The sequence below is a fragment of the Amblyomma mixtum genome, chromosome 10, assembly GCF_055824585.1.
Source record: "Amblyomma mixtum isolate Tamu chromosome 10, ASM5582458v1, whole genome shotgun sequence".
NCBI lineage: Eukaryota > Metazoa > Arthropoda > Arachnida > Ixodida > Ixodidae > Amblyomma > Amblyomma mixtum.
This window is the reverse complement of record NC_143021.1, coordinates 175953063-175976999: the sequence shown is the minus strand read 5'-3', so window position 1 is coordinate 175976999 and position 23937 is coordinate 175953063. Positions and strand designations below refer to the sequence as shown.

General features: G+C 44.1%; 1 protein-coding gene across 4 annotated transcripts in view; it reads right to left on the bottom strand.

The window, feature by feature from the left end:
* The window catches only part of LOC149327811 (cytochrome P450 3A24-like), a 29169-nt gene extending 6821 nt beyond the window's left edge, over positions 1 to 22348 (bottom strand). For 3 of the 4 annotated variants that reach the window (XR_016286138.1, XR_016286139.1, XM_089562861.1), the window contains exons 1-13: positions 21948 to 22348; positions 20719 to 20818; positions 18501 to 18553; positions 18324 to 18420; positions 17284 to 17400; positions 16386 to 16474; positions 15133 to 15278; positions 14932 to 15050; positions 13051 to 13189; positions 11379 to 11539; positions 8144 to 8235; positions 4039 to 4182; positions 2479 to 2641 (exon numbers count right to left, since the gene is read on the bottom strand). Coding sequence is in view for 2 of the 4 variants with exons in the window: in XM_089562861.1 (XP_089418987.1) it covers positions 2479 to 2641; positions 4039 to 4182; positions 8144 to 8235; positions 11379 to 11539; positions 13051 to 13189; positions 14932 to 15050; positions 15133 to 15278; positions 16386 to 16474; positions 17284 to 17400; positions 18324 to 18420; positions 18501 to 18553; positions 20719 to 20818; positions 21948 to 22033 (1506 nt within the window). In the remaining 2 variants the exon portion in view is untranslated. Of the gene's footprint in view, positions 1 to 2478; positions 2667 to 4038; positions 4183 to 8143; positions 8236 to 11378; positions 11540 to 13050; positions 13190 to 14931; positions 15051 to 15132; positions 15279 to 16385; positions 16475 to 17283; positions 17401 to 18323; positions 18421 to 18500; positions 18554 to 20718; positions 20819 to 21947 lie in introns of those variants that run through there. The other variant, XM_089562862.1, reaches the window with a different exon arrangement.
* Positions 22349 to 23937: the final 1589 nt, after the last annotated feature.

Here is a 23937-nt window from a genome sequence, read left to right as displayed (position 1 = left end):
AGCATCACTATACTATCCCTTTAACTGGCTGCACGGTATAGCCAAAGCACAATTGGCCCCGTTTGAAATTCGCGCACTGTGATGTCGCGACCATTTCGACCAACTGAAAAGCGTGACATTTCTGTCGACAACTCCTGCTTACAACGATGAGGCATTAAAGGCTTCCGCCTTAAAAATAAACCGAATAGAGAAATGGTGTTGTTACGCGGTGTACCAATGCTAGAAAAGGCAAAGCATTCATAGCAAAGCTGATAATAAGATCCCAATGATAAGTATTTTTCGCTTCTAGATAAACTTCGTGTACTGTCATGCAGCAGGTTTTTATCTCTCATTGTTTTTTGAAAATGGGGGAATTTTTTATAGGACATGTGCTTACAGGAGTAAGAAAGTGAATGCACTTAATAATATCGAAGGTGGCCCCGTACTAGTGCTACTAGCAAAAACAGCCTAGGGTGATGCCAACACTTGTATTTCACTTTTATGGTGTTTTCTAGTAAACAAGAGCATTGTTTTCAGCAAAAGTAGCCTCTCTGTCATAAGAATGCGGCTGTCTATTGATCTATTGATACAGGCCACCTTCAACTTCACTTTAAGTTCTTCATATCCAGCAATTGTAGACAAAAGCAGTTTTGAGCAGAAACCATTTATGAATGCATTTTTTCATATAATGATAAGATTTCACTACAACAACCAATATATCTCAGATCACCCGACGGCAGATTATATATATACTTTTTATATTAATGTTTTTGCTATCGAGAAAAGCGTTCCCCATCGGTTTTCTGTGGCAGCCATAACTGTTCGATGCGATCGATGGAAACACTTTAAAAAAGAAAGACTTTGCTACATATCAGAAGAATGGACCACTACCTTCAATATTTCCATAAGTGTACCGTACCATTTTCCAAAATTTTTGTCTGAGAATGTTGGACACGGTTAAACGTACTCCCAGCCAGCACAAGAGTCGAAGTTAAGGGGGGAAGAGGGTCTTAGAAATAATTTTTTATTAACGAAGTCACAATTATGAAATCATCAGGGAACACACGTTTTTGCATGCTGATCGCAAATATGTAATTTAATTTCATGTACACCAAGTCCTTGTGCACTTATGCAATATGTTAGGTAACGCTTGCCGAGAGAGTGAAATAAATTCTACTGCAGGGAAGTTGTTAGATATCATGCCACTGGTTTCTATTGACATCAAGCTATGAAATAAGGGTAAAATTACCTACCTGCTTCATATAGAAGGTGAGTTATAGGATTTTGAAGTCATCAGTTTCTTCCCGTTCGTGAAGTGGCAAGTTCAAAACCCTGTAACTCAACTTCTATGATAGGCAGGATAATCATTTTGAACTTATTGCACAGTTTGATGTCAAGACAAGCCTATGGCACATGTCCTAGCAAGTTTCCTGCAGCAAAATTTATTGAAAGCTCTCGAAAAAAGTTGCATAACATATTATGTAAGTGCACAAGGTCTTGCTTTACATAAAATTAAATTACATATTTGGAATCAGCACGCAAAAATACCTGTTTGAAGTTTGAAGTTTATTTTTACCACAAAGCAAAAATTGATACATGAGATGTGGTAGGGAAGGTGGGAAAAAAGCTACACATTAGTAGCTTGACTAGCCCCACCTCCCATGTTTCTTGAAGATGCCATTATTGTGACTTCATTAACAAAAATTTTTTTCCAGGACCAGCTTCCCCCCTTAACCCTTTGAAGGTTTTTGCCGTATATGTACGGCGGCGGTTTTCTGTCCCGCAAGGTCTTTGCCGTACGGGTACGGTTTCGATCTTCCGTTTGAAATTTTGCGCCAAAAGAACAATGCGTGCTCACTGGGGGGTGCTGCCACCTCTTAGGACTTACAAGAAGTGTTTGAATTTTGTGCTGCCTTCTTACGGAGATAAGCAGAACTTATGTCTAGCTTTAGCGCGGCGGCACAGACTGCGGCAACACCCCTTTTGTAGTTTTGGTTTCGCAGCGTGATCGCAACGGAGCCGCGCGAAATTTGAGTTTTCTTTTTGTCAGCACTATCTTGCAGGGGCTGCCGAAGTTGATTTCTATCTTTATTGGCACTGCTCTTAGCTTGCTTATCACCGTTGCTCGCGAGGTATTCTTGCCCTCTGTGGCAACGCGCCTACGCGGTTTCGATTCCGCCGCGGGATCGCAACGGAGTCGCACGAAACGTGTTTTCTCTTTGTGGGCACTGTTTTGCAGAGGCGGCGAAAGTTGATTTCTATCTTTATTGGCGCTGCTCTTAGCTTGCTTATCACCGTTGCTATTCTATTCTATTGAACATTTTCCAGTTGTGAGTGATGCTGTCACCAAAGTACTGTTCCTAATTTTTTTTTACTATTTATTCTCAATTATATACATTTTGTAGATTCAAGATCCGCAATAAAGTAATTTGACCACCTGGGAAAGTTTTCTTCAAAATAATTCGACCCTCAAAGGGTTAATGGTGGCATGCAGCTCACCCTGGTGTTCTCGGTCCGCACTAGTTCCACGTTGTGAACAACATGGAGGAGGCAGAGCTTCAGTGCCTGCAGGGCCAGTCTCCTTCCAATGCAATTCCTCGGTCCAGCGCCAAAGGGCAGGTAAGAGTACGGCCTGATGGTGTCGACATTCTCTTCATTGAACCTGTGTTAACAGAACAGGGAAAAAACTGCAACTGCATTGGTGGCTGAGAAAAGTTCCAGCAGAACAAACTTACGCCATTTGGTATGCGGTGGCCATAACTGAAATAGAAGTGAACAAGACAAACTGTAGCACTTAGTCTATCGTTCACTTGTTCCACGTTTCACCTTTTGCAGTACTGCTTGAATTGTGAGAGAGCTTTCGCTAAAGATAGTTGGCAAAAAACGGGAAAGAATCAATGAAAGCTGGAACCCATTTTTTTTTTCAAATAATATACAATCATGATGAATGGCTACACCAAAGAAAGTGCAGTTGTACGTTTCCTAACAGGGTGGTGCACCCAAAGACTGCATCAATACAGAGCACGTTCTCGTGGTATTCTGAGCCGCTCATTTCCCAGTTGACTGTCTTACAATTTCTATCACTGTGCATCTATCGCCATTCCAGAGGGTCTTGCCAGTTTCACTTGCTGTTGGATGAAGACACCGGTCTTGGCATTTGTGCACAAGTAGCGCTCGCAACCCCACTTCCTTGTTCCTCACTCAGCACAGAGATATGAGACACATCTCTGTGCTCGCCTATGTTTGCCAGGACTTCAGTGCTTTGTGTAGATACAATTTCTTTTTTTTTTTACAAAAAAAGCAGGCACGGAGAAGGTCAGAGAAAGATGAATGCCAACAAGCACCGACTGACCTCTCGTAAAAAAAATGAAGAAAAAAGAAGCTTATTTCAACTAGATTGTCCTGAAAAACCTAACAGCAGAGTTTCACTCCATGAATTTGAAAAAAAAATAAAGAAATTGGAGGGACCACTTCAGTTCCGCCTTAAGGGTGTGACGCAATAGCGTATTGGGTCAATTCCCATATATGCAAAGGTCATTCTCTACTTTACATTCATACATCCCTAGGAGTCCTCATACCCCTTCTGGCACAGTGGTGAAGTGGTTAAGCGGTGCGCCACTGCCCTGCGATGGCAGGCGCTCCAAGCGGTGGGCATTGTGCTTCCCGGATTGCTTTTCCCGAGCGACCAATCATTAATTTAACTGCCACCTCCCACGGTGGGCAGTTAGCTCTCTTTCCAGTGGACGGATTGTGATGACACCACCAGGTCACATGACCTAGATTGCCCACCTGCCTCCTAGGTTGCTTTCTGGCACCGCACGCCAGAGTCATGCTCGTGATTTTTCTCTCACAATACCGACGCTGACAACAATGACACCGGATCTTCTGGACAACAGGGCCTTTAACGCTATCACATCCATAAAACCCATGAATGAAAGGCGTCGCATATAGCCACAGCTACAGGGAGTTCTGGATTGAATGTATGGTACTGAACGTTGCTGCATCCGTTGGCTTTGTAGTGCCAAGGACCTGCACGATTTTTTTAACAAGTGCCCTCACCTTTCAGGGTCGAATTTCTCAGGGTCTGGAAAATACTCGGGGTCACGATGCATTGCGTAGATCGGGATTGCCACGACACACTCCTTTGAGAGCCTGATCCCGGTGTCGCCAAGGGTGACATCTTGGCAGGCCGTCCTCTCGACCCTTCGAGGAAAACGAACACGCCGCAACAAGTATTTCATTTCTCAGGAAACAGAAGGGCACTATTCAGTTCGTCCTACTGTGAACAAGGTTGAAAGAAAGCAAGACCTCAACCAAAATAAAGTGGTACATGAACTTTGAACGCACTTAATGATTTGTGCAGAAACCATGAAAGCGCGACAGGCTGTTTCAGGACAGATAATGATTAAATGGATTCTTCTATTTGTGGTTCCTCTTTCTTTTTTGCATGAATTTTGTAACTGTACACAGAAAGATGAATTAAATCTGTGTAAGAAGTTTCATAACTGTAATGCGCGACTGAGAAACTGCTTTGCACACCGCACACCGACTGATCACTGAAGACTGAAGAACTCTGCTCTGCACAACTGACATACACATTCAATGTTATGCTGTAGCTGTTGAGTGTCCAATAAGAGGTAGCATGTAGAAAGGCTGCCTGTGATGTGATAAGACCCGATGGATAGTTGGCTTAGTTGCAACTGTCTCCAACAGAGGGCGCCATCGCTTCCATGCAGGACACAATTTTGCACTTGAGAGATCCCCTTGATGATGATGTCACAAAGTGTGGCATCCGATGATGAGGTTCTGTCCAATGTCTCGCTAACAGCTGCTGCTGCAAAAATGCAGTATATTGTTCACTTTGTCATGGTCACAGATGGACTCTTAGGATCCACTCTGTTTAGAAAGGCCTTTCAACCTGACATCTCTTCTGCAGAAAGCAGCAAAGGCCAAAGGACAGGCATATCATACAGCAGAATCTCGATGATACGATCATGGTTGATACGAATCTGCGAAATTCCTTGGCCAGAGTGGACAATGTTCCAGGTACTCTCCTGTGCCACTACAGATGATATAAATGCGAGAGCCACGAGTCTCACGTGACTTGAATGTGATCACTTCAGGCTTAACTTGCTCAGATTAATATGCTTTAATAGGGTTTATTTTTGAAAGAGCGCCGTAAAGACTACATGATCTTGGATAGCTGAAGGATTCCTCTATCTTGCACCGGCATGTTTGTAGCGGACCAAGTGATCGTCACGCCACAAACACTTCCTTGGTTTCTTTCAGCCGGAACAAATGTGATGACCTTCAATCAAATCACACTAGACTGTATATCGCCAACGTCGAGGTCACCATTCATGCGGTATGCACCATGAGCAGTGAGCAATGGTGAGCGGCTGTAAATGAACTGCATCAGCCGTCAACAGATCTGTATATGGAATCTGCTAGCTTTGGATGATAGGAATTAAAGATGATATGAATATTTTTCAAAACCACATGAGATTCGTATCATTGAGATTCTGCTGTATCAGCCAAACAAGGTTAGCTGCTCTGAAATAGGAGACGGGAGATAAAAATGTGAAAATAAGGAAAGAGAATGACGATCAAACATACATTGTCTACATGTTGTTGCACTTGATACAAATCATCCCTGAGGCCTATTGAATCCAGATACAAAAGCAGCAGGCATGTGGCTTTATGCACCATAAAAGTGTCAGGCCATGTTCCATTTATCTCAGCCACAAGAAAACGTCTGGTCTCGATTTGGATGCACATTAGTACTGCTGCCAGATTAGGCTTTACCACAACACTCGTGCATCCCACTCTACACGTCAACCCTATAAAAAATAAACAATCCTGATGACAGCTTTTCCAGAAGCCCTCCACTTATGATTCAATGTCATTGTACTAGACAATTCAAACAGAAGGGTGTGCCAGATAATTAATTTTGCCATTACAAGAGGCGGTCATTTTCAGTTCCAATTTTTGGAAGAAAGGAATGATCCCACATGCGACACATGAGATGCTACGTGCAAGTGCAAACACATGGTAGCTGAGAATTGCATGAACTTGAACAACTCTGAAAATCACATTTGTGCATGCACTGGAGCACATAACACTACTATTTCCTTTAAGCAATGCGTCAGCTAAGCCTACGTGATGTCACACTATTCTGCAGGCTTTTTTCTACGCCACTGCAGAAATTTTCTTCTCTAACAGTGACAGCTGTATAAGTGACCTTCTCTAGGGTTTATTAGCATCACCATTAGCGCAGGAAGCCACAACAAAAACTCCTGCATCTATCTGCTAGTTGTGGAGAATGTCATCCAGGTAAGGAGTGTTTACGTGATCCAGGTAAGCCTGGTCATGTGGGCTTGAAGAGGTCCACTTTCAAGGGGTGATGGGGAAAGGGGCACACTACAGGTATTTGGGTGCCACTTTATCTCAGAACAGGGGCAAAAAGCTTAAGAAGCTTTCTAAAGTTTGCCCACATGTGAAGGCATGGACATGGTCAGTTTTCAGGCTATGGCCTTGAAACCGACTTGCGACAGCAAATGAAACTTTTATGTGACGGGAAATGTTAGCATGTACAGGTGCCCCAGAATTAGAACGGGACACAAGTGCGGTGCAAAAATCGTATTGCAGCACGCTCTAGCAGTGGATGCACATGCATACAGTGGGGGTGCGTGTGGCACATCTGGCAAACTAGTGCTATAATTTTCATGTTTGCCTTATCAGCAGCCTGGCCAAACAGTGCAGTTTTGTTGTGAAAGCAACACTACTGGAGCCCAGCTAGGCTCATCGCTCATGCTCGTGGTGGTGTGGCTACCAAACCACCTTGAGTCGCCGTTGCCTAGCCACGCTTCAGCTGCACTCCAACAGATGGCGCCGCGCCGCTGCCGCCTACACACCCAGAGGGCACCACCCTCGCACAGGGGCTGGGTTTCACAGCCCATGATGGCATCGTGCCTGACATGAGCTAAACCAAATGCTTAACCACAAGCTAACAACACAAGCATATTGGCAAATACGGCTCGTATGATCTTGTGCAGTTGCCTAGCAACCCGAGTTACTACCTGAGCTTACACGAGTTAGTCGGGTAAGCTCGGGTAGTAACTCGGGTAAGTTCGGACGAGCGTCGTGCCATCTGCGTGAGACTTTGCTAGGGAAGAGCAACATGGGTCGCAAAATCCCGACGGATGGCTGGAATAGAAACAGCCACCTGCCAGTGCAGTGGCGTATCGCTTAACCGCTGCGCCACTGCGCTGGTAGTGGTATATTTATTTATTTATTTATTATACCTCAAATGCCCCAGTTGGGGTATTACATGAGGGGTCGGCTTATTAAAGGCTTTACGTTATTCTTTCGATGAATGACTTGAAGCGGTCTGGATGAATGTGGCGAACTGCTTCGGCAGGAAGGTGATTCCAGTCCTTTGCTGTCTGAACGAAAAAAGCGTTCAGATGCGCAGTGGTATGTGCTGATGGCGGGTAGACTGCTTTGCCGTGGTTAAGGCGGTGAGAGGCCCGATGTGCAGGGACGATGACACAGCTTCCAAGTGATGAGTGGTAAAACTTGTGAAAAAGGCATAGTCTGGCTATTTTACGACACGAATCGAGGGAGGGAAGATTAGATTAGATTAGATGAGGACTCATCGCCATCTATGAATCTTAAGAAGGATTTACCAATTCAGCATACATAGGCATTAACCCACTAAAGATATCATGCCACACCCCTAAGGCAGAGTTTAAGTGCCCCCACCGTCTGAAGAATGAACACCTGTTTTCGCAGGTCTACTCGGTTTAACTACGTTAAGCCCCTATCAGTTTTTCCCTACTATGTATGCACAGCTTTTACTTTTGGGGCACCAATAAACAGAAACCAACCGTACGCCATTATCAAGCCAAAGACACAGGTGGTCCCCCCAACAGCTTCAACCATGCAGCCTCCCTCGAGACAACTCGCCTTCGAAACTTCTAGTATGGGCACCTTTCAGCATTGGCTGACAGGAATGAGTAAACAGCTTGAATACTACAACTATAATGTACAAATTACCTTCACTGCACACAACATCAGTTGCCCTGCTGCAGTCAGTGCATGGTCATGCTTGCCCCTATTTTCGCAGTGCATACGCCCATGATATAGAACATATCTTTCTCACCGGACAGCTGGTGGATACAGCCTCAAGCTCTCCGAGATGACGCAGTTCAGGTACTTCAGCTTGGAAACATCGTCGAGGCTAGGCTCTTCACCCTAAATGCAGCAAAATAGAAAGCTGTGCTCATGACACTTGAGCAGTCATCGTTGTTGGGCTACTGCTGATAACATAAGGTGACAATACAAGAACGAACTTGACTGAACCAGAAAATATGTCTAATAAGTTCATCTTAACAGCAAAAAAGATACACTAGAATGCTAGGTGCATCTATATATATGCAATAGGAAAACAAGAACAAAATAGCCTCAGGATAATTGCAAGTAGAGCATTTATTGCACTATGCAAGACGTGAGCTGATGAGTTAGGGCATGAAACAAGCTCACATTATTGTATTTGAAAACGGCATTTGTCTAGCTCTTTCGGTCTAGTTCTAGTCTGTAGTTGGTTGGTTTATGGTTTGGTTTATGGGGTTTAACATCCCAAAGCGACTCAGGCTACGAGAGGTGCTGTAGTTGGAAACGAACAGTACATAGCATGCGTGCGATGCTGAGATCTGACCAAGTAAGCACAAAAGCTTCCCCTAAAGAGAGTGCGCTCCTACAAGACGGCTTCCCTACAGTTTTCCGCGAAGGCACATGGAAGCCCTCTTGTGAGGGTACGCTTTCTTGCGTAGAACAATTTTATATATTTTTTTCTTTCCTCGAGGGTGCCACACATATACGCCGCGAACGCCGTTGTGCGAGGTTGCCAGTGATTACAGTCACTGTGGAGGTTTGTCTTGACTGAAGGACACGTGAAGTGGTTCATCTTAAGCGGATTTCTTTACAATGCACCCTGTGGAAAACCTACCAAATGGTCTCACATTGTTCATGTTATGATACATTTAGTTTTAACTGAGTTCATCTCGACAGGCGAGTCAAATAGATTGCTTTTGGAGCTGGGAACAGATTTCTGATTTTGTGCAAGTTGTAATGTGCATGCCACGTTCCACATTTTAAATGCATCCGTTTCCTGCTATAGGCCTTCATGAACTCCTTCAACAACTTCATCAGCTACGTGAAGAACAGAGGTAGAGCTGCAAAACAGCTACCGCGACAGCATGTGGTACTGCTCTCAAACCTGCCTGGTCCCTGAATTTCCTGGCAAGAATTGAACACTGGGCACTGAAACATCATTGCAAATCATCTGAATGATTACCCCGCCGCGGTGGCTCAGTGGTTACGGCGCTCGGCTGCTGGCTCGAAAGACTTGCTGGCCCGAAAGACGCGGGTTCGATCCCGGCCGCGGCGGCTGAATTTCTTGAAGGCGAAATTCTAGAGGCCCGTGTGCTGTGCGATGTCAGTGCACATTAAAGAACCCCAGGTGGTCGAAATTTCCGGAGCCCTTCACTACGGCGTCTCTCATAGCCTGAGTCGCTTTGGGACGTTAAACCCCAATAAACCAAACCAAACCAAACCAACCATCTGAATGATCATCATGCTTCATCACTGTGCCACCCTTGACTGCACCCCAGGCAATAAGTGCCTACAAGCCCGACTAGCAGCTTATCGCTACAACAACTTAAGGAGCACTCCCAGATGTGAGTCGCAGAGGTTGTGCGATCATTCTGTTTGAAAAACAAAAGTCGTAAGGTGATCTCAAGCTGCTCAATTTCACAGCCTTCCGACTAGGAGAATCAATTAGCAGCACGTCAGAAAAGTTAGTTCTATTCTACAACCAGCTTTTGAACATTGGGTATGCGAATATTCAGAGCTTCATATGCGAATTGAACATATACCTATTGCTTATTGTGTTCATATTCGATTCAGGATATGGATAATCGAAAGTTTGTGATTATTTGGCTGTGGCAGCATACGAAAGTCTCTCATAAATCCAACTGGGATGAAACCACAATATCTGAGCAAATTATTCGATCATCAGTCAAGAGTGTGAGGAAAACAAATAAACAAATCAAAAGGGCCCTCTTCACTTCCTTTTCCATCGTCTGTACCAACCGGTTACATTTCGCAGTTATTCTGTCACTGGAAGTTGCTGGGCTTGAATCTTATGCGAAATTCTGCAAATGAGTTTTCCCACATGCTGCAGTTGATCAAAAGATGGCTGACCGCCTGGTTCAAGCAATCAGAACGTGAAGCATGCAGATATTTAGTTCGATCCTTCCATAACGTGTTTCATTTTTCAAACCCCCCCCCCCCCCCCTCCTGTCGCCTTCAAAGTTCCTCTTGTGAGAGCCCGTGCACCTCTGAGCACAACGAAAGGTGTGATGACGAACGAAGAGCCTCCAATGCTAGGTCAAAAAATAGCCTGGCCGCATAGCTTCACTTTCTGAGCCAACCCTACTCAGCTGTTTGCCACTTTTGGGTGCCCACTGGGATGTCGATGGTTATTTTTTCTTTTTAAAAGCAGTCTGTTCAGAAGCCGAAGCGCTTTCCCTTTGCTTAGGACCGTGCTGTTTGAACATTCTACCAGCATGCCAAGACTGCACGCTTGCATGCTGCTGCCCTCAAGCATGACACAGACGCTCTAGCGCTTTGCTCGGACTGTTATTAGCGGCCAAGAGTGTTGGCCGCCCGGTCTGAGAGCATGCTGTAGTGCGTGTGCGACAGCTGATGACAGTGATGACAATCCAGCCACACGAGCATCAACCCAGACCCAGTGACCAAAGCTCTAAGGCGCTAATGTCTGTCCGAACCACGCTCTCGAGCAATCGTGTCATGTTAGCGGGCAGCAGTACAAGCTGTTCGCTGGAGCCTCCTCACAGGGGTGCACTTAACTTTTTCACACTGAACAAATATTAAATGTTCGAAGCCATACAGCTCCCGTTCCAAATGAAACCATTTGGAAAAGCAACACACAGGTCACACTTGCTAATGTGAATATCGACACTGCCGACACTCTCCTAGTTCAGAAGTCAAAGCCGACCCCTGGCCCTTCATGACCCGTGAATGTGATTGGCTTATTGGTTTATTGGAGTTTAACGTCCCAAAGCAACTCAGGCTATGAGGGACGCCGTAGTGGAGGGCTCCGGAAATTTGGACCACCTGGGGTTCTTTAGCGTGCACTGACATCGCACAGTACACGGGCCTCTAGAATTTCGCCTCCATCAAAATTCGGCCGCCGCGGCCGGGATCGAACCTGCGTCTTTCGGGTCAGCAGCCGAGCGCCGTAACCACTGAGCCACCGCGGCGGAGCACTCGTGAATGTGAGTGCACCCTGACTCTGTAAAGAAAGACCTTACGTTTTCTCTGAAGCACCCATCCACTTCTTCCCGGAGCCTCTGTTGCACATCGGGGTTCACGGCCAGCAGGTAGAAGGTGTAAGCAAGCACCGAGGAGGTGGCGTCCTGGCCGGCAATGAAGAAGGAGACACACTGCGACAGGGCCTCTTCCTTGCTCAGCGCTGCCATGCACAAAAGTGCAATAAGAATCACTGACAAACTCGTACAGTGCACTCACAATTCGACTGCTTTTCTGAGTTGACCGTGCTGTATTGTGTGCCGAAATATAAAAAAGATAGGATGCCAATTGTTTTAAACCGATAATTTGTATTGGCTTCAATGAGCAGCAAGGTATCATGATCATCATCAGCCTGACTACGCCCACTGCAGGGCAAAGGCCTCTCCCATGTCTCTCCAATTAACCCTGTCCTTTGCCAGCTGTGGCCACTGTATCCCTGCAAATTTCTTAATCTCATCCGCCCACCTAACTTTCTGCCGCCCCCTGCTATGCTTGCCTTCTGTTGAAATCCACTCCGTTACCCTTAAGGACCAGCGGTTATCTTGCCTTCGCATTACATATTACATTACATATCACATTACATATTACATTACATATCACATTACATATTACATTACATATTACATTACATATTACATTACACTATATTATGTATTCTTTATTAGTTTTTTTTCTGTTTCTTATCACTAAACATGAAATCTACTCAGATTAAGTCAAACAGGCTAATGGTCTAGATATTTCAGAGTCCTTTCATATAAACCTCATTAAGTTTTTCAAAAAATGTGGGAAAAGAAAATTATGGTCCAAATGCCTTAGATTAAGTGAAATGCAACCGTTGAATGGTGTACAAAGACACTGACACTTTCACCCCTAAAAATGTTGACTAGCATTTCTTGGCGCAAGGTCTCAACCGCTCCTTTCATAGTGCTTTGCAGAATTCAGGCTGCAGTTGCATTTATCTATGTGCGGAAGAAACTTTGCAGCATATATGGCTCATCGACAGCAGTAGTGACAGCAGCTGTAATCTCTTTCTCGTTGTTTTCGAATGATGCACCCCTTGCACCACTGTGCTATGGGGAAGCCGCCATGGCATCTTACTGTTTCAGCGTTTCTGCTTTGACCCAGGATGCTCGTATGTATGCATATCCTCGTTTTTTTGTTTTTTGTTTTTATTTTTGGAGTGGGGGGAGGGGGGCTGCTGTGCCCTCTTGCCCTCAGACACCACAAACAAGCCACTGCACTTGTCTTCTCTGTATCACATCCCCGCAGGAAGTGCGCTGTTATTTTTGGATGCTTCACCAGTGCGGCAGATGATTGACATTCCAGGTTCCCCAGGTTCAACCTGTTCAGGAGTTTGCACATCTGTCGCTTACCACTAAATGTATTATGCGACCAGAAACTGTCGAAATCATGTTATGAGAGAACACATTAACTGGGAGAAAAACAGGACAGTGACTGAAAATCCTAACGAGAAATGACAGCTACTCAACGCAAGGAAATAGAAAAGACCATTCAGAGATAACTGGCCTTGAAAACCCCAGAGCTGTGTGAAAATATTGAGGCATTCACTTTGGCAGTCATAATTTGTACCGAGAATGATATGTTCATACCAAATTGAAAAATACTCAGGTAAAACGATGAATAGGTTCTTAAGTGTGGGTACACTGTGCCAACCTTTAGCGCTGACAGCCTTCTCGACAGTCTGCTCAGCACCCAGGTCGTATAATTTGTCTTCGACATCTGGTACCTCCGCACTGCCGTGAAGTCCCCTGTCCTGGGCGTCGATCATCAACTGGAGGAAATCTTGGTGTTTCTGCACGAGATAAAAACGTGGCATTTCACGTTCTCGGAACTGCTTCTGGTAAAGGCATGACAACAAAGAAAAGAAAAGGATACAGTTGCACAATTGTGCTCTCAAAAAAAAACAAAAAAAAAACAGAAAAGTAAGAAAGCTAGGTGTTTACCATGTTTAGAACACCGTGCTTACAAACATGGGGGCACTCACAAACGCCGAAGCCAACTGGGGGTGTAAGGTAGGGCTACGTTCCGATAGAGATACATGTAAACAAAAGTTTCCAAAGTCGTTTTCTGATTTCACAAAGCACAAATGATGTCATCCTTTTGTGAAGAATAATCAAGCACATCCTAGAACAGATTGTGAAAGTTTGAAACATTATTTCAAGAGATTTTTTTTTTAAAACACCGCGATACATGCACGTGGGAGTCACCTCCCACTGGGGGTTCCTATGGAACGGGAGCTTGATGAATTCAGGGGCTTCAAAGGGTAATGTCTGCAAGAATGCACACCTGTAGCAGTCGTACTCAGCTCTTGTGTGCACATTTAAAAGTAATTTTTTTCCTTCACTTGTGCGGTGACAGCCTTTTGCCTAGAATGCAATCATTAAATTTCGAACGAAGGCATTTTGGAAAACGTACAGAATCAGTGATAACTGCATGAACTGGCACCACTGTGAATGCTGCGCTTTTTCTGCGGGCCTTATGAAAAGGTTATCTGGAGACCTGTAGTAAGCTTATAACATGAGACAGTCATGGCATCTGAACGAATACAAGGATGACCAGCAGATGGTATTTTTCAATTGCCAACCCAGCCGACACATTAGACTGATGATCATTACAGGCCTCTCTAGAACACAGTTTTTTTCCATGAACCTGATCAGTGGCAGTAAAAAAAACTTAGGGTGCACTTAAGTTCACCTTACTAGTATGATGTGATAGTGTTAACGGGTCCCTACAGTCACTTGGGGATTCCCTGGTAAACCCTTTCAAAGACATTGACAAGCTTGTTCCCACCACATAGTGCTTTATTATATATCATCATTCGTGTTAATTGGTGAGAGTAATTACTGACACTGATCAACTAAGTGGTCCTGTAATGTAATTCACCTACTTTGTGGTGTGACATGCTCATACAAGTCCTCCATTTATACTCCTCGACAAACGTTCTACATATGTGTAGATGTAGTGTGCCCGACTCTCGACCCAAAGGACAGCAGCTTAATTCCACTTGACCACCTTTTTTTCTCTTCAGCGAAACTTGTTTTCTACGTCACCGCCCTCTCAACCAATCAGGATTCTTCAGTCACAATGATGCTGACGCTTGATTTTCCAACGAACATGACCTTTAACACCACTGCATTAAAATATCTCTTCTGAACACGTTAAAGGCAGCTGTTTATTCTAACCGGATAGTATAGCTGTGGGCGACACAGAACCGATTGGTCCAATAGCTCACTGGTGAAAACAAAAGAAGCTAGCTTCCAACCAACTAAGCATATATGGCAACTGCAAGGATCACTCCTCAAATATGTAAGTGGAATTTCATAGCGCGGGCTGTATAAAAACATATGAGTTATGTATGAAATTTTCCGAGGAAAGCACCTTTTTTTTTGTGGGGTGCAAATGGCAGACTGGTAAATATGGCAACAAACTTTGCTGACGCAAAGACATGCAAAACTTCGACTTCTTGTACAAAGTATTCGTCTATCAAACATCTTCCAGAGTGGGAAACTAACTGCAGGTTGAAATGGGGCTCACCACAGATGATTGTTTTCTTTCTTCAATCACGTTCAGGCAGAAATTCTTCAAGAAAAGGAACGTGTCGGGGCTGAAGATGCGTAGCTTCAACATGAATGGGAATAGTATCCAGGTATACACTATAAGAAAATAAAAGAAAGGATGAAAAAGGGCCCTTTACACTTCCCTGTCTCAGTTTTTCACTCTCGCCTCAGCACTTACAGACTAGGATGAGGCCCAGTGTGGGTTTGACAGCGAATGCAGCATGTAATCTTGCGACAAACTCGTTGGCTTGGGCAGAGTGAGACTCCAATCGTGCGCCAAAGACGGACCTTGTAATGACATCCAAGGTGTAATGTCCAAAGAACCTGCAAGCGCAACTGCATGAAGTCATGTCCACAAATGTGAATGTCATGTAATGCGAAGGCAAGATAACCGCTGGTTCTTAAGGGTAACGGAGTGGATTCCAAGAGAAGGCAAGCGTAGTAGAGGGCGCCAGAAAGTTAGGTGGACGAATGAGACTAAAAAGTTTGCGGGGATACGGTGGCCGCAACTGGCAAAGGACAGGGTTAACTGGAGAGACATGGGAGAGGCCTTTGCCCTGCAGTGGGTGTATTCAGACTGATGATGGTGATGATGCCCACAAAAGAACAGAAGGAAATGAACCCCCCCCCCTCCCCCCTTTTCCCCTCCCAGCTCATAACTTTTATCATTTTCTTTATTTCATCTGTGGCCGTGCCAGACATTCCAGACCTGCTGTAATAACCAAAAGTGGTTCTTATTGACATTTACCAAGGAACAGTAATTCGCATCCACGAATAACCATGAAAGCGCAAGAAAGACAGTGCTTATCACCATCTCTTGGACAGCATGAAATCGAGCGAGATAGAAAGCTGGGTGAGTTGCTACCTAATCATGCAGTACAAAAAATGCATGAAACAAGATAACAGTCAAGAAGGAAAGTACACAGGTGAGCGCTGTTCGTGTTTCTTTTTTAGTCCACTGTCACTTTTCAAACCATTCTTATAAACCATGAATAGTTAGCGTCGTCCAACTTTCCTTCTTACTTCGGTGCGTTCCTCTCACAGTAAGCCTTCTTCGGTGCCTTAATGTCAACAGCGCTTGTTTGTGTACCTTTTTTTGGTCAGTTATCTCATTTCATGCTGTCTTTATAAAACAGAAAACAAGTGTGATATGCATAGGTAGTGGCCAATGCCCCCTCCCCCAATCTTGATCCTCAGCTTTTATTTTTTTTATCAACATAAAGTAGGTACACTATTTCTCATCCAGACCATTTTGCATAAAGCAGCTGGAGAGGACAGCATACAAGGATAGATTAAATTTGCTGAGTGCATTACAATTCATGTTCTCTGCGAAGTCAATAATTGCCAGCCTTGTTATCCATGCTCCACTGTGTTTTATATGCAATTTCTCTGTGCCCTGATGCGAAATAAAGATAACACAAACATTCTCACTCTTTAGGGTCGAAGTCCTTTCCCTCTTCAGCAATCTGCAACAGATGCTGCGTCGTAATGCGAGCACAATCTTGAATGATGCTATTCATCTGGGGAGGAAGCAGGCATTTATTAGAATCAGTAAAGTGCAAAAGGCGGAGATGATACAGTCAATGACAAATATCAAACATGAGCAGGTTAAGGTGTGATAATATGTAGCACCCTGGGTCACACTAGAGCAATCATTACATAAGCTACTACATATATGTATGTATGCATACATGCTCTGGAATGAATGCCACGCCACTATCAAGATGCATGCTCAGTCACATAAAATGACATTTATATTTGGCTAGGAAAATTAAGAAATTTTGCTTGTACAGCACTGCTTTGTCTGCCTTTCGGATTTTTCATGGAGACTGCGTGCTGCAATCTAACTTGCATAGTAATATATACAGTATAGTACTGACACTTGCCTGGATCACCCAGTACATGCAGCAAGCTGGCATCATTTGTCAGGTCAGGTTTTAAAGGGTGCAGTGCGAGCAATATGTGGAGGTCTTTATAGGTTGCATTTTCTGCCAGCACATGAAGACCTCTTTTCGAAGGTGAGTTACAAAAAAGAAAAAGGCGGGAGCCGGGACGTTTAATTCGATTCGATAGGGAAATCGGCTGCACAGGACAATGATTCGAAGTTTCTAAGAATGCTCGGAAAGTGTAGATCGAGCTACCACGATCGAGTTCCCGAGTAAAAACACTATTTCAGATTCTTCTTTAGTGCACCTTTAACACTGTTTAGTAGCTCAGTTTAGTAGTGATACTCTGAATCCACTATTAGCTATGTTCTTGATTAACTCTGGACTAAGAAATCTGTGTCTGTGCAGTGACCTATGCATGGAAGCAGCCAGAGAAATGTCACCTTACGGAGCTTGCCAGTGCTGAAGGCAGGACTGGCAGCTGGGCGAAGCTTTCTCCAGCGGTCCACTCCAACCATGTTCATCATGTTGTCCAAGATGGGGTCATTCAGAGTGACATGCTGCAATTTCATGAAGATTTATGAAGACTGATCAAGATTTATTCGGACAAAGGTTTGGCAAGGACAGACTATATGTCCTGCGAGTGAGTACCAGCCAACCGGCAAGGACCGACTATATGTACCAGCCAACCTACTAAATGCTTCTTAAAGGGCTATATACACCTAATTTTATTGCCTGTTTTCTTCTTTCAGATGATGCATTAGACATTAGAATACATGAATCACTGAATCGCCGCATGGTTTTTGCCTATGACCGCTAAATAACATATAACAGAATTTCTTCTCTTATGAAGCTTCGGTTTCGGTTTCATCAACCGCACGATCACTGTGACGTGTAGTTGATGTTTAGGTCACGTGATGCACGAAAAAACGGCAATATGAGTGCTAATACGCAGTTTAAACTCACTAGAGCACTTAAACCAGGTTGCTTCAATAGCTAGAACTACAAGAAATGGTGTATCAGCTGTTATATTGCCACTTGTGTCTCACGTGACTTAAACATTAACTACACGTCATAGCCATCGTTCGGTTGATGAAACCAAAACTAAAACAATGTCAAGAAAAAATTCAATTATAAATTATTTTGCATACCACGGAGTGCTCCGTGTACACCAATATCTAGCACGTCATATGAAAGAAAAAACACAAAGCGAAAATTTGTTATTTATAGTTTTTTAAGCTTTAATGCATACATGAATACGTTGACACTTTGTAGCTGTGATTTCACAGCACTTTCATGAAGCGATTTGAAATGAAAAGTTCCATGCCAACAATTATCTAAAGAGTTCCCTCAGTTGCAAGAAAAAAGCCTCCTCTCTGAAATGACTTGCACAAGGAAGTCCGATTCGTTCGTTAACAGTAAAACTGAGTCGAATAGCGTTCGTCAAACTGCGATGCAAAATGAGGCATGCTGCGAAACGTACCCTTCTGTCGGGGAGTTCCTGGAAGTACTTGACAAGCACAAGCTTGACCAAGTCAGGATCTGCTACGACTAACGATGGGGTAGGTCCCTCAAATGAGCTGCAGGTGAAAGAACAAATTTATGAGCCAATTTACTTATCAGGCTGCGTAAGGATCACTGCACAATTGAACTGACATACCCAAAAACCTTTCCATACTTCTTCAGCCGCTCCATATCGATCTCATGGAATGGCTGAAAGAAAGCAAAACACCGTGCAGGTGCAAGAGTTAACACCTCTGTGGCATGTACTCAGGTCATGTCATAGCCAAAGTATGCATCGGCTGTGACTTGTGTGCCATATTAAAGATAATATATATATATATATATATATATATATATTATATGTTTCTGTGGCTGTTGGCTTCTCTCATATTTATAACAAGCCCCTCATTCCCCTTCCCTTGTTTGCTTAATTGCTTAGCGAGGGTCTCGGTTCTGGCAGCCTTGACGCCGTAGGAAGCATAAGAGGGTTCTCACACAGCTTCCACCCTCGCCGTTCGATGACGTTCTACGTCACATCAGCGGTAACTCAGGACGTGCTACGTCCGCCGCTTAAGAACGTGGGTGGCGCTGATGAACACTCACAAGGTTAGGTTATTTGTAAACATAAATACCCCCGAAAGCAGATGATGAGACAGCCGTCGCTGTAGCTCAGCGGTAGAGCACCGGACGCGTAATTCGGAGGTCGTGGGTTCGGATCCCACTGGCGGCATGTGGTTGTTTTTTCTTCTGCTTTTCTAATCAATTAGGTTTAAGCGATAATATATTCAGTAATAATCTAAATAGAACAACAGCACGAAATAAATGAATAAAATTAAAAAATCCCCTGTGCCCCTTGGTTTCTGTGGCTGTTGGCTTCTCTCTCATATATATATATATATATATATATATATATATAACTTCCACCACGCTCCTCTGCTTCATCATATATATATATATATATGATGAAGCAGAGGACCAGAGGAGCGTGGAGGAAGAAGCTGGTCAGTCTGAATGCCCTGAGCTCTCTGTCCCCACCACACTATGTTGTATATACAACATAGTGTGCTTCAGTACGCGCTGAGCACAAAACTTCACATAGAAAAAGCAGCCTTGGAAAACTGCTCTCAATTTGTAACGCAAGAGTCAAATTAGGAGATTGATATGGAAGAAACAAAGCATTCAGGTAGTTTTTTTCTAGTATCATTTTAATCATTTGTGGACCTTGTTTCCAACAAAGAAGGCCAAGTCACAATGTTTTTTCCCATCACTTGCTAGCCAACTTTGAGGCGATTTGACCATGCACTACTACGAGTTTGATGAAAATAAGCAATGTTATGTGCACATAAAAAGAATCAGCCCAACAAATAACCTCATAACAGGCACTTAGACTACAAGTTGCCCCTCTGATCAAAGCCTCCAATAGGCTCCGCAAGCTTTATTCTATGAGAAAGGCTGGCACCAGACTGGCACGTGTTCATGCACTACAGATATCGACTGAAGTGACGAAATCACTACATTTGATGTTGATGTGATATTCAGCAAAGTGATTTCACCTGCAAGTGGTAAGCTGAATCCAGGATGCTGTGAACAAAAACACGTGTTCAGCACTCCACTGCTTTAGCCTAAGGCAATGATTTCAGCACACTGAGGTGCGATGTCTTAGGTGTTGCTGGTGCGATGAGAATGGTCTGGTTTCAAATATGAGAGAATGTGCAATACATAGCTTGCACTGACATCACAGCAGCCACTATGCTGTCGAACCAGGAGTACTATGAGAAGGTACTTGTTTCTAAAACCCGTTTTGGCCTGCACTGCCAAGCGTACGTGTGGTTCACCATCATGGCAAACGTGACATCAGGTGTAAGCTATCTATCAGGCTCACCTCCTAGGCTCTAAACTTTCTAGTGATGAAATTAAAAGACGGTGCATTCCAGTGAAACTTTGTCATGTTCTGTCCTCCAGGAGAACTAATACCTATATACTCGCTGTCGTGAACAATGAGGTTGACTGTTGACAATATCAACAACACGTTGCATTGATGCCTCTTCACTGTGCACAGTGTTCCCTCATCCTGAGGAAACTGTCAGAAGTCCTGTGGTTCAAAGTCCTGATTGTAAGGCAGCTGAGGCAAAAAATTTGCTGCTGCTTTTGCTTACTGTCATTTACTTCGTCAATGGGGCCTCCCGATCGAGAAGTCGGATGCTAGCGATGTTAAACGCAATACAGCAATTAAGCACAGCATAAGCATTACACTGTGTATTGCACACTTCTTCGAGAAGTGAGATGGCAACTCTGACGCGTATTATCAAATGGACAGTTTTCTGGCAAAAGAGCCAGCACAGTCAAAGTAGTGTGCAGTCTCAGAGGTCACTTACCTCTTTGGCTATTCTTGATATGGGACCTCGGAAGAAGCTGAACTTCTCGTAAGGAATATTCTGGTTTTTCCAGTAATCCATGTAGTCGCGAAAGCGCTTTCTGGTGAAGGAACGAAGGTCCGTGTCCGTCAACCATATGTGCGACCGACAACAAAGCTTGGAAAACCTTGTTATACGAACATATATAGGCTACAAGGCTCCTTCCTCGTTGGCGTTGCATAACCTAGAGTTCCTGTATATGCTCGCTTTGGTAGCATATACAGTAACTCTAGCATAACCCTCCTCGCAGCGCCGCCCTTTCTCCTCCGCTCTAAGAGTGTGTTTGTCGTATTTCCCCATTTTCGTTCGATTACTGGATGTTTCTATTGCACTGATCTGTGCACCTTGTTTGAATTATTTGTAGCGGCGACTTGGGTCCTCCCGCGTTAAATTTACACTCATACCGCGAAAACGTGACCACGTTCAGGAATTGCCGGATAAGTGTTGTATTTGGCATTCGAGGGCAAAGGCAAGAAATTAATTTATGCTTTCAGCAAATGCAGCGGGCATGAAACAAACTAGATGCAGCATCACTATTCTCTCTGTAGACTTTTTGAGAGCTGGATACATTCCTTCTGGGACTGTGGCAAGCAGTAGGTCAACTGCACACAAAATTTCCCTCTGGCGCAAAGTAAGAAGTGCAGACATTATAAGAAAACCCAAGTCGCCGCTACGAATAATTCAAACAACAGATCAGTGCAATAGAAACATCCATTGAAAACGAAAACGAGAAAACACGACGAACACACTCTTAGAGCGGAGAACGAGGGGCGGCGCTGCGAGGAGGGTTATGCAACGCCAACGAGGAAAGAGCCGGCTACAATTCCCAGAAGACCAAGCTAACGCAAACAAAACATCGAAAAGCACTGGTAGAAAGCAAGTTTTAAGGATTAAACTTTGAACAATCCGCCGCGGTGGCTCAGTAGTTACGGTGTTCGGCTGCTGACTCGAAAGACGCGGGTTCGATCCCGGCCACAGTGGTCGAATTTCGATGGAGGCGAAATTCTAGAGGCCCATGTACTGTGCGATGTCAGTGCACGTTAAGGAACCCGAAATTTCCGGAGCCCTACACTGCGGCGTCCCCCATAGCCTGAGTCGCTTTGGGACGTTAAACCCTACTAAACCAAACCTTAACTTTGAACGTGCGCCTGCAATGCGAGTGCGCCTCCAAAGGACGAAAACGAACTTACGCATAGGCAAAGATGATCAAGAACGCAGCGCATAACGTTAACTCTCGAAGTCCGAAGTTGTCCGTGATTGCGGATGAGAGTATCATCTTGACCCGTCAAATGAAGTTCTACTGCAGCAAAGCACGATCGGGTTGGTCAATCGTAGGCAGCTGCCAAACAGCCGGAACCAAAAATAGCAACAACGAAACCACAAGTAAAACTCGCAGTACAGAAACGAAGTAAATAAATGAACGACTACAGGGCAAATATTTCTCGCGCACACTTTCGAAATACACAAACCCACTCAATGTTACCATTAAGAATTAAGAGGGCACCCCAGCCGCGCGATTTCTAGTGGTTTCGTAATGTGACAACACGCCTGAAGACAATCAAAAGGTCCGGGTTGCTTGCAAAGTAGCAAAAACAACCAAAACAAAACAAGGCACGTGTTCTTGAATAACAAGGACGAATAAATGGCCACAAAATTTGAATAATATAGCACAAAAAATACTGTAAAGTACTCTATTTAAGGCAGCAATGGTCGAGAAATGACATTAGAACCGCGTAAAAAGCGGCGCTGCCTTCGTTTCTGCGTCGTCTGCTAAGAAAATCAAAAAAAAAAATTCTCTCGGCCTAACCACACGTTTGTTCGGGCTCAAAATTCACACATATGTTGCGTTTGACGTTAAGCTTTGTTTTATATTACATTTAGGTGACGTACTTGCCTGATTCAGTCAGAATTATTCGTAAATGGCCATCGTCTGCGGCGACGGCGAACCAAAACCGAAAAGGCTTCGCAGCAATTGTAATTGTGGCGCCATCTCGCAACTACCGAAGAAACGAGTGTTTTTTTTTTAATCAACCACGCAGCTCGTTTTTTTCGTAGATGCGAGATGGCGCCACAAATACCATTGCTGTGAAGTCTTTCGGTTTTGGTTCGCCGCTGCCGCAGACGATAAGAATTTCCAATTAATTCTGACTGACCCAGGCAAGTACCGCACCTAAATGTAGTATAAAACAAGACTGACCATCAAATACAACCTCTGTGCAAAATATGAGCCCGAACAAACGTGCGGTTAGGTTGAGAGAATTTTTTTTCTCGATTTTTTTCTGATTGGTGCAACAGTCAGAATAGAGCGCTCGAACGGTGGTTCGGAGAGTACACTGACTTCATGTGCGAGTGACCTACGGCTCGAAACAAGACCTTATCGTGCATGCACATTAAAATGAATAGAGTTTAAGTATTTAAAAGCTTTATCTCGTCCTCCAGGCAGCGGCCAGCTTTCATAAACGCACACAACACAGCGCGCCGTTCGAGCGCTCTAGACAAGTGCGTGGACTTCATATCCATGCACTATCGGGCCGAACTAAAATGCAAATGCACATACGCTGTATTAAGGTACTGTGCAGTGAGACATCCATTTTCAACCGGTTTATGAATATATACTTCGCTCATTAGACACAAACACTAATTATTCAACAGTATTAGGGCGAAATATTGTTTTGTTCATAGCCACTGTTCGTGTTTTATTTCGGCTTGACAGTGCATAAAAACGGCCTGGCAACTTTCCACTTAAGAAAATTAAACAAATAACATGCAAATGAAAGCTGCGCCGACTACAATACGCAATGTCAGTTCTCACTGACCCTCACTAGACGTGCGGTTTGAAAGGCCGCTCAATTCAAAATAATGTACACATTGTGCGTAAAATTCTCGAAACTTGCTCCTGCCTCCTGCTCTCATGATCAGCTTGCTTTGCTTCAGATCGATCTTGCGAAAGCGTTTGACCGTGTTCGCCATTCATTCCTGTTTTCCCTTCTGGAGAGAGCAAATGCTATTGTTCGACTCGCTTAATTGTTAGTGGTCATTTGTCAAAACCTGTGCCAATGCGATCTTCTGTGAGGCATATCAGAGAAAATAAAAAAAAAAATATCTCTCGACCTAACCGTCCGCTTGTTAGGGCTAAAAATTGCGAGGACATTTTGGCAACTAAAGTGTTGAGAGACGAAA